At 43.5% G+C, this 10,724-nt stretch overlaps 1 protein-coding gene across 1 annotated transcript in view; it reads right to left on the reverse strand.

Moving 5' to 3' along the window:
* MEE50 (ARM repeat superfamily protein) overlaps positions 1 to 8,901 on the reverse strand; it is a 48,333-nt gene extending 39,432 nt beyond the window's left edge. The window contains exon 1 of the mRNA XM_086491219.1: positions 8,237 to 8,901. Within this exon, the coding sequence (XP_086347345.1) occupies positions 8,237 to 8,834 (598 nt within the window). The 5' untranslated portion in view covers positions 8,835 to 8,901. The remainder of the gene's footprint in view (positions 1 to 8,236) is intronic.
* Between the last annotated feature and the right edge of the window lie 1,823 nt (positions 8,902 to 10,724).

Raw genomic sequence — 10,724 nt, forward strand, 5'->3', positions numbered from 1 at the left:
CAAGAATGATAGGGCTGCCATCCTCATCACATTTGGTATACAAACAATGGTCTGCATGGCTTCTTTTGTAACCATGTTTAAGCATGAAGCGATCAAACTTCTTGTACCACTGTCTACATGATTGTTTCAGCCCATACAAGCTTCTTTTGAGCATACATACCAAATGTTCCTTGCCAGGGATGACAAAACCCTCGGGTTGCTTCATGTAAAGCTCTTCTTCCACATCACCATGCAAGAAAGCGGTATGTACATCCATTTGGTCCATTTCCAAATCAAGAGCAGCCACTATGGCAAACAGTACACGCAAAGTGGTCATCTTCACAACAGGAGAGAACACCTCCTTAAAGTCTATGCCCTTGGTTTGAACATATCCCTTTGCCACAAGCCTTGTCTTATACTTGGGTTTTGCATCAACAATTTTGATTTTCTACACCCATTTGTTAGGAATAGCCTTCCTTCCTTTGAGCAATTCAACCAAATCCCAAGTATGATTGGCATGGAAAGCTTTAATCTCTTCCTACATAGCAAGCTCCCACTTGCCGCTGTGCTCACATGTCTTTGCCTCTTTATACGTAAGAGGCTCTCCCTCATCTGTCAACATAATGTAATGCAAAGAGGGGTCATATCGACTCACAGGCCATCTTTGACGAGTAGACCGCCTCACCCAATGATCCACATTATCCGGCAATGGGTTTACATCAGATGGCACTACAAAATCATCAACAATGGGTTGCTGTACATCATTTTCAGCATTGTTTCTTGGCTGCAAATGCCCTTCAGGAGCCTCAACTTGCTGTCCAACAACATCTAGCTCAAACACCACTGGATCATCTACATTTTCAGCCATTTGTGGTGCATCCTGAGGGTCAAAAATAGGCCTAACAGGTGGCTGGTCATGTTGAAATTTCACCCTTTTATGGTCATTCTTTGAGGCACAATTGTTTTGAAGCAGCCTTGCCTCATTAAAAACAACATCCCGGCTGCGTACAACCCTTTTGAGCTTAGGTAACCAAATCCTGTAATCCATTTCGCCTTCTTCACCATATCCCATGAAGAGGCCTTTAATGGACTTCGCATCTAGTTTACTCCTAAACTCAGGTCTAACATGCACAAAAGCTTCGCAACCAAAAATGCGTAAGTGATCATATGAAGCAGGCTTGCCAGACCAAACCTCTTCAGGGATGTCACCTTCCAAAGACATTGAGGAGATCGATTGCATATATGCACTGCAGTTTTCAAAGCTTCTCCCCAAAATCCATGAGAGAGATTAGCTGTGGACAGCATGCATCTCACCCTCCCACAGTGTCCTATTGAATCTTTCAGCCACACCATTAGAAGAGGGGCTGTATGGCACAGTAAGCTCCCTCTTAATGCCCAAATTTTCACAAAACTTATTAAATTCAGCACTTGTGAACTCCCCCCATTGTCTGTACGCAAGCATTTTAGCTTTCTACCTGTTTACGTGGTCACAAATGCATGAAATCTCTTAAACGCAGCAAAGGCTTCATCCTTAGACTTAAGCAAATAAACCCAAATTTTCCTAGAATGATCATCAACAAAGGAGACAAAATGACATGCACCTCCCATAGATTTAGCAGGCATGCTACATACATCAAAATGTACAAGATTAAGCAAACAAGATTTACGAGAGACACCAGAGTAATAAGAACGCTTTACTAGCTTGCCATATTGACATTCATTACAAAAATCAAGCTTTGTGCCTTTAGCATCAAGCTTGTTCAAAGTACAAAGCTTAGAAAGGCCCTTTTGGCTCATATGGCCAAGCCTCTTGTGCCACAACTCCATGTGAGAGTTAATTTCAGCCAATGCAATAAACTTGCCCAACACGGCCTTTCCATGCATGCAATAAAGTGTCCCTTTCTTTGTGCCCTTTACAATCAGCCTTGAGCCTTTGGTCATTTTCCATGATCCTCTCTCAAACAAGATGCTGTAGCCATGCATATCTATCTGACCAACAGAAAGCAAACTCTTCTTGATTCCCGGCACATATCTAACATCATGCAAGACAAGCTCATTTGTGCCATCTATGGAGAGATGCACAGTGCCAATACCCTCAATGGAACATGCATGATTGTTTCCAAGGTATACATGGCCACGCTTGCCTACATCAAAAATAGAGAAACACTCCTTGATAGGAGTCACATGAAATGAAGCATCGGAATCAACAATCCAAGTCTGGGATAATGCATCATTGACAGTCAACAAAGCATCAATAAGATCACTCTTGGTGATCTGCATGTCTTGTGAATGAACATTTAGAGAGGCATCAAAGTCATAAGCATCATCATCTGACAAAGTGACACACAAGATGTCCTCTACATCTAACAGCTCATCAATCACGACACTAGAAGCCACATTGGCCTTCTCTTTGTTGCTAAATTGGCTTTATCTTACAGAAAAATAATTCTAAATGAATTATTGGATTTATAAGTGAGAGGGTTTTCTCGCTTGGAACACCAAGGAAAAAATAATTCTAAATGAATTATTGGAATTTTAAGTGTGAGGGTTTTTCTCACTGGAGACATTCGAGTACAAAGTATTCCTAGTGCGTCATTTAAAGTAATGACGGGAACACTGAGAACGGGAATATCTGTAAGGCCACCAGGAATGGGTACTTCTGATGCGTCACATCGGATAGATGACAGGGAGCATCGGAAAGAAGTATCCGACCATCCGGGAACGGACATCTCTCTTGAGTCATAGGATGGGTGACAGAGCATCGTGAAGGAGATTGTACCGTAAGTTCGGTAGGAAAGGACTAGGTGATGGATATTCCTGATGCGTCACAAGGTGGGTGACGGGTGCATCGGAAAGGGAATATCCATAGTCGGGAGGAAATTCCGAACTGTGTTAGAATTGTGCACAAGGAAAAGCAAGCACTTGAATGAAGATGGGTTCAGAGGAAACTTTGAGGAAAAACAGATACTTTCTGAGAAAGCGGGATTGCTTTTCGGGAAAGCAGATGCTTTCCCGCGAGGAAGTCTTTGTCTGCATTGCAACTGTGCATGTGATTGCATCCAGGGATGCCTGGGAAGTGCTGTGAAAGCATTGTTTTTAACTTATAAGGTTTTATTGAGTTTTTGGGTAGGTTCAGATTATTTTTAAAATACGCCGGCCGTCCACTTAATAAGTGGGCAGCCATCTGATAAATAAGGCAACAGATCAGCCAGCGTTTTCTCTCTCTTTTTCTGGCACAACAGAAAAAAAAAAACACGACCGCGATCTCTACGCGAGCAGCTATTCGTGCCCGTGGCTAGGAGCTATAAAAGCATCACATGCCCTCACTCAGAGAGGAGGACCAATCTTTGCAAGGAGGAGATGCTACTGCAGATTTCAGCCATAAAGAAGATGTTGCCAGTGATGCCCATGGCTGCCCCAAGTGTACCAGATGTCGCCAAGACCCAGTGCGCGAGTTCCCTCGCGAAGAAGTGCCTACGAAGCGTGTTTCCATCACGACAAGTTGCTGTTTTTCTCTGTTTTCAGCCCATAAACGTCGTAGACGAGGCTGATTTATGAGAAGGAACCCGAGAACACACCTCTTTTGTGTGTAGGATTGGAAGAGAGGATTTTTCTATGTAAAGATCTCTTCCGGGGAATTGCTTTTCGAGAACGGAGTAGGAGTAGGCATGAGCAGAGGAAGTAGGATCTCTTCGTGAGGGAGTAGGAGCAGAGGAAGGCATGAGCCTCTGCAGGAGAAAAGCGCTCTGAGGAACTAGAGCCAGATTAGCCCAAGGGTTTCGTACCCGAGTTTGGGAAGAAGATCCACGGATCGGAGAGAGAGAGTCTCTCAAGTTGCGATCCGGAAGTTGGGATTCCCAAGTAAGGACTTCGTGTCTGGGAAAGCAGAGTTGTTCTGTGGGAAGAGGACTCTGGAGAGAGAGTTAGAAAGAGTTGCAGGGATGTCATGCCCTGAGTCTCGAAGGTGAGATCCAGAGGCGAGAACCTTGATTCTCGAGGAATTGGAATAAGGAACGGAAGTTCCTTGGAATAGGGTTTTGCCCTAGGAATCGGAAGTTGAGGCTTCTGGGAACCATCAAGTCTTATTCTAGAACGAACGTGGTAATACGTTCGGTTCAAGTGCTTGTATAGACTTCTCCTCAGTAATAAAGATACTATTACGGGGGGGGACCAACCCATCTTCTAGTCCCCACTACTATGTCGATCTTCTCACTCTATCTCTCTCTCTATTTATTTCTCTCTATATCCTCTGGCTTCAGTAATAAGTGATAAATCCTAATTATCCGAATGTATTTTATATTGTTATGCGCTCCCGTTTGTGACACTCTTTGTCCTTTGAGCTATCCTGTGCATCTGCCTTGACTTCCTTCTTCTCTTTCTTTTTGTCCCCGCCATTCTTTTTCCTTTCTAACTCAGCTTTATAGTATCTGCAATCGGGTTTCTTGTGACCTTTCCTGCCACATTGATAGCAAGTCACATCACCCTTGCCTTTGCTTGCATTTCCCCTTTCTTTACTCTTACTCTTACTCCTTTGTGCATAAGCATTCTTCTTTTCTATCCTGCCTCTAACCGTGTTGGCAGAGCTGCCTCCCTCTCCACTTGCTTTCCTCTTGATTTCCTCATTCAAGATAGAACCCCTAACACCATCAAAGGTCAAATTGGTGTTATTGGACAACGAAACCACCAAAGTTTCCCATGACTCGGGTAAGGTCATAAGCAAAAAGATAGCTTTCAGCTTATCATCAAAAGGGGGCAAGCCAGAATCCTGTAACTGGGACAAAGTACCTGCGAACAATGACAAGTGCTATGCCGCTCTCTTGGACTCATCTAGTGCATGCCAACAAGTTTTCGCATCAAGTACACCTGGTTGACAGGCGTTGTATTTTCATACATTCCCTTTAACTTCTCCCACACATCAAAAGCAGTCGTGAGACCTTTCACATCAATGACGTCTCATCCATCATGGCCATTTTAATGTATGTAACGGCCTTCTTGTTCATGCTAACCCATGCTTCATCCGTCATATTCTGTGGCTTCACCTATTCAAGTGCCCCTTCGCAATCCTTAAGAAATAGGATTCCCTGAATCCTGTCTTTCCAAAGATCAAAACCTGTACCATCGAACCTCCTAATCTCGAAGAGGTTGTTCACATCCGAAGAAGATGAGGCCATAGTTGCACGAAATAAGAGGGATAATACGCTGAATTTTTGGACAAAATGCACAAAAATCAGAGTATACCCTCTTAGAGATATGCATTATAGCTCCAAATGGTCACAAGAGAAATTAGGGGCAAAATAGGTCGATTTGGACACAAAATTCAATTTCTGAAATTTATGTGCAGGAAATTTCAGCGAGCGAATTTTGCTCGAAAACAACAAATTTAGTTGTTTTTAGCCTCAGAAGACATACATAAGGCTAATACACGGCCTTTAGAAGCATGTAAGCACAAAAGCCCCAATTTGTAGCATCAAAATTGCATGAAATTGAGCCACAAATGGTCATACATTGCCAAAATTTGTCAAATGTGCGTAGATTGCATCTATTTGCACTTTCCCCAATGTAATCGCACCATAAAAACACTTGCAAAAATCTGCGTAAATCTGAAATTTGCTTAAAACACCTGTTTTAGGGCTTGTTTTTCGGTAATTTCAAGGTTTTCGGGTAGCGGGGACTTAGCAAAAGTATTCCCACACCTTAATACATCATTTGCAAAACCTGTATTTTGCTGTCAGAACCTGTAATTTGATGTTTTTGACCTAATTTCAGCCTGTTTTGGGTCAATTTGGGTTGCCGGGAGCTCTCTAGTGTCCGAGTACGAGTCCTTTGGCGACGAAATTGCAAAATCTCGAGTGAAAGTTGACCTTCTTGGCTGAAATTCAACGTTTGCAGGTTTGGGGGAAAACCATAATCGGGCTCTGATACCAGTTGATGAGCGCGCGGCGATGTGTGCAAGTGAAAGAGCACGCGAGTGTGCGGGGTGTGCACAGGGAGAGGTGGCGAAGACCAGCAAGAAGGTGGACGCTAGCAGATCGAAAGAGAGAGAGAGAGAGAGAGAGAGAGAGAGAGAGAGAGAGAGAGAGAGAGAGAGCACGCTATCTGCAAGGGAATAAGTAAGTGAGTTAGTTGAAACTCACTTACCCTTTATTATTTGTAGAAGGACCAATTTAATAAGTTAGTGGCCAAGTTCACATTACTTACCCTTTATTATTTGTAGAAGGACCAATTTAATAAGTTAGTGGCCAAGTTCAATGTGAACTTGGCCAAAGGTTGATAACCTTTAAAATGTACATTAAAGGGGGCCATTTGGGCCTTTAACCCAACACCATGCTTTCTTTGTATTCACGATCTATGGCTGCCAGTCTTTCTGCGGATTCACGATCTATGGCTGCCTTTCTTCCTTCGCGTTCTAACTTCCTTGCTTCGCGTTCTAGCTTCCTTTCCATAAACATCTGCTCCAAAGCCTCCATAGGAGTTAGTGCAATCCTTGGCGTAGATGGGGAAGGGGGAGGGTCGGAAAAACCTCCTGGTGGGGACAACTCTTCTTCGCCACTCCCATGCTAAGTCTTGGGTTCTTAAGTTTACGAGAAACTTGGGTTCTTGCGGTTCTTGGGTGCTTGGGTTCTTGGGTTCTTGAGGGTCTTGAGTTTCTTGAGGTTCTGGAGTCTTCAGGTTCTTGAGTTTCTTCTTTCGCTTGAAATCTGTGTCAGAGAAGGATCTTCTCTTCACCCGAGCTCTTCTCTTTCCCGCGGGCGCACCCCTTGGCAGCCTTGCTCATCTGATGGTCATGTTGTTTGCAACCAGAGGATATGCATCTAATCTAAGTGTCTGGACATGCACGGTCTGCAAACAGACTCACAAAAGTGCCAGATCACTTCCTATTCTAGACTAACTTGACTAAATTGAACCCTGGTCATGTTGTAGCTTGTCCACAGACACATAGGGTTAGATGTGTCGCGTGACAACAATCATTGCGTCAAGAACTTGCATCAGCACCTTGTATCAAATCTGTGCAATCAATAGAAATAGACTTCTCTCGCCATCGAGAGAGGAACCCTTGGAGGAGGGTTTGACAACTTGTCTGGTGTCGTATTCTTCTCTCTATCTCTCAGTCTCAGTACCTTCATGCACAGTGTTTTCCGCTTTGTTTGTGATCATTTGCATTCTCTCACTAAAGAACGAAAGGCTCTCCCTTCCGAAGTAAAAGGAACCCTTGAGCACAGTTCGGAGCACTCATCTTGAGCCGAGTTCAACATTCACATCCGCTGCACCCTACAGTAGTGGTAACTCGTTTATAATACTCAAGTGGGTTATAAATAGAGTCTACATACTATGTTGGATTTAAGCCAGTTACATTCACAGTTCCATAGGGACAACAATGTGGAAAATCAAGATGTTTCTCTTGGTTTCATTGAACCTACTACTAAACTATGCACTCGCCAAATGAACAGCTGGACCTCTGAGCGGTGCCATTGTAGAAAACATTAGTTTCTATTCTTTTCTTGTGCCTTGGGACCTATTGGTAGCCCTACTAGCCTCCCTGTCCTTGGCACCTCAATTTGGATCTGATGAATTATCTAATCTACTATTTGATTCCCTTTCCTTTCTTTCCTTGTGCTCTAGGACCTATGGGTAGCCTCGCTAGCCTCCTCTATCCATTGGCACGTCAGTCTTAATTGTCGAAACTCTGAGTCACACTATCATCCTATCCTTGTTCTTCTCCAAAATCCTCTAATGAACTTAAATCTGATTCCCTTAGTTTTTATGAACCCTCGGATGCGCTACCATCTGATTCTCTTACAACTCCAAAATCCTATGATTAGCCATCATCCGATTCCTCTACTTCATTCTCTTCATTGGCAAACTCTTGCCTTGTTGAGGTGGATACTATCATGTCCGTAGGATAAGTCAATGAGCCGGCATGCATTCCAAATCCTTGCTTAGCATGTCCCATAAGTCTTTGAATAGAGTCAGACTTATGTTCTAGACAATACTCTTGAATTCAACCACAACAAAACCGATCAATCTAGTCCCTCAAATTAATCTTTTGAAACTAAGACAGTTATGTTTGCCTACATTTTAATTGTAAGCCCCACAAAATAAGAGAAATACAACATGAAAATATATACTTGCACCCAGTTACAACACAAACTCAATCGCATATGGCCTAGGGGTTGATTTGGCAAGAAAAACAAATTGGACAAGGACAGATGCCAATTCAGGGACAAAGAATGCTGATTATGAAGTATTACGCACTTACTGTTGGGAGCCACTGCTTGCAAGCAGGAAGATAGTACAACGGCACCATCCTGAATGCACAAATCCTTCAGGCGGTGAAAATTTCCATGACTGCAAGTGTAGATCACCATGGAAAGAGGCTCCATAATCTTGCTTTCATCCTTCAAAAGAGCCAAAGTCCTGAATGTATCTGGAAAGAAGGCTTTCCACGCAGCATCCCTCTGAGCTTCGCCTGCTCCACAAGCATTCCCAAGAAGTTGCAGGCAAATCTGCAAAGTAGAGACCGCCTCCATCTCCATGCGCACGAGATCAAGGGCCCTATTGACAACACGGGCAACAAAATGCACACCATTGCTGCGCAGGAAACCATCCTGGTTAGAACGGTCCCCTGCACAAAGGTTTCTGAGAAGGTTAAGAAGGAGAAGAAGAGAGGAAGTGTCTTGAGCGATGAGGGGTACGAGGGAGGGCACTGCATCGTGGCTTGCAAGTACGTTGCGCACAGCAGGGGAGCGAGAAAGCACAATCAACCGCCTCAGCGCACCCGTCTTCGTTTCTTCATCATCACTCGAGCAACGTAGAACGATGCCCAACTGTGAGACAGCTTCCTCTTCTTCTGCCATATTACCCCTCACCAAAACTTTTATATTCAGGGCAGAGTGTCTCCTGCTGCTGGTCGGCCAGTGTTTGGAAGAGCAAAGCAATGCACTGATTGGATGGCAACAAGGAGGTGGGACATCCACATCACTCTCGATCAATGGCCTACATTAGGCGTCACAAGGCAGGTGCAATCCAAGCTGTCCAGCTGTGAACTAAGAGTGAACTCGGGAGGTATGTGCACCACACTGAATTTGGTGTGAACTCGATGTGAAAAAAGTGTGAGTCTGGTGTGAATTGGGGAGGGTCTGCACACCACACCAAATTTTGTGTGAACTCACTCGATGTGATCTCGGTGTGAAGTAGATGTGAATTTGATGTAAACTTGTCCGCGATGCCGTGATCTATATACTTACCACACTCACACCTTTCAATGAACACGCAATAGCCTAGTGGTTACAGTCAATTCCATGGGGGAGAGGGTAGCGGGTTCAAGCCCCAGATCCGAAAAAGTGGGAATCTTTTGCATACCCTAGGTAATCCAATGGTCACAATCAACCGGTGACTGTGAGCGATTGATCTCACCTCCTAAAAGGAGGTGTCAATTAGTAACGAGGGTGGGACATGGACTTCAACGGCCAACTAGCTGCTTGGCGGCCAAAAAAAACATGGGCAATGTAAGCAAACGCCCCTTCGAGATGCCTTTTGGATTGCAGGCCGGAGTAGATGTGCTCCTCCTAAGAGAAAAAGGGTAGACTTAAAACTCTTTCGGTTTTTACGTCAGAGTTTGAAGGATTTGCCGGTTTTTAAACCAAAACTTGTATAATTTTATCGATTTTCTTCAAGGTGGATTTTGCAATTTTAGCCGGTTAAAAAGACACTAAAGGCCGATTTTGTGCGAATATTGGACCTGTCCTTAATACATATATATTTTCCATGCTATGCAAAGGCATTAGAGATTGAAGTTCATGTTAAGTGGGAGCCAACTACAATAAGGTTCTTGCACCACATCAATGCCATGGAGAATGAAGATAGTCCAACTTTCTCTATTGCTTGATATAATTAGTCGTTGCTTGGAAATTTTTTAAGATAGTAAATATTTCTATTGCAATTATAATTGGGTAGATAGTAGCAAGATTAAGGATTGGGTATAGTAATGTAGGATACTGCAACAACACTCGCAAAGGGCCTATGATAGGTTTGAACAACGATCTTCGAAGGGATGCAAGTAAAATCTATATGTATTCTATAACAGCAAAGCAAGTGCCCTTTACACGTGTCGAAAACTGCAAGACGAAGGCTAAAGTCCAAAACGATAGAAGCTCCTCTACGCACGGTAAAGAGGAGAGAGAGAGAGAGAGAGAGAGAGAGAGAGAGAGAGAGAGAGAGAGAGAGAGAGAGAGAGGCCACCGAAGGCACTAGTGTTACATAATGTTGGCTTATATTAGCAATCTTGGCTCCTGGCTTTGCCCTTGTTGAGCATATCTTTTAGAAAAACATACAATCAAAGAAACAACATTTTGGCTAGGAAGCTCGCCAATGGCTTATTGTGCTTGAAAGAGAGCACCACATTTAACATACACATCAACCAAACATTGCCAACTATGATACGTGTGTATGATCAAAGTGAACCCAAGCATTTCTCGAATCACATTGCCCAGTTCATCTCATTCAATTGACTAGATTCACACCCGATGTAGGACCTTTTATAGGTCTCTTGAAAAGGTAACACTTTTCTCCATTGCACCATGGAAAAAGGGAAACATGCAATGTCTTGCAGTTGAAAAAAATTGTCATATTTGAAGAGTGCGTGGTGCATGCAGAGTGAGAGGGAGAAGAAGAGCAGACACGGAGTGTTGGTGGAGCTCTAAGTGAGGATTCGGAAAAATACCTCACTACTCCTTATTATCCTTTAT

The sequence above is a fragment of the Adiantum capillus-veneris genome, chromosome 19, assembly GCF_014529385.1.
Source record: "Adiantum capillus-veneris isolate H3 chromosome 19, ASM1452938v2, whole genome shotgun sequence".
Classification (NCBI taxonomy): domain Eukaryota; kingdom Viridiplantae; phylum Streptophyta; class Polypodiopsida; order Polypodiales; family Pteridaceae; genus Adiantum; species Adiantum capillus-veneris.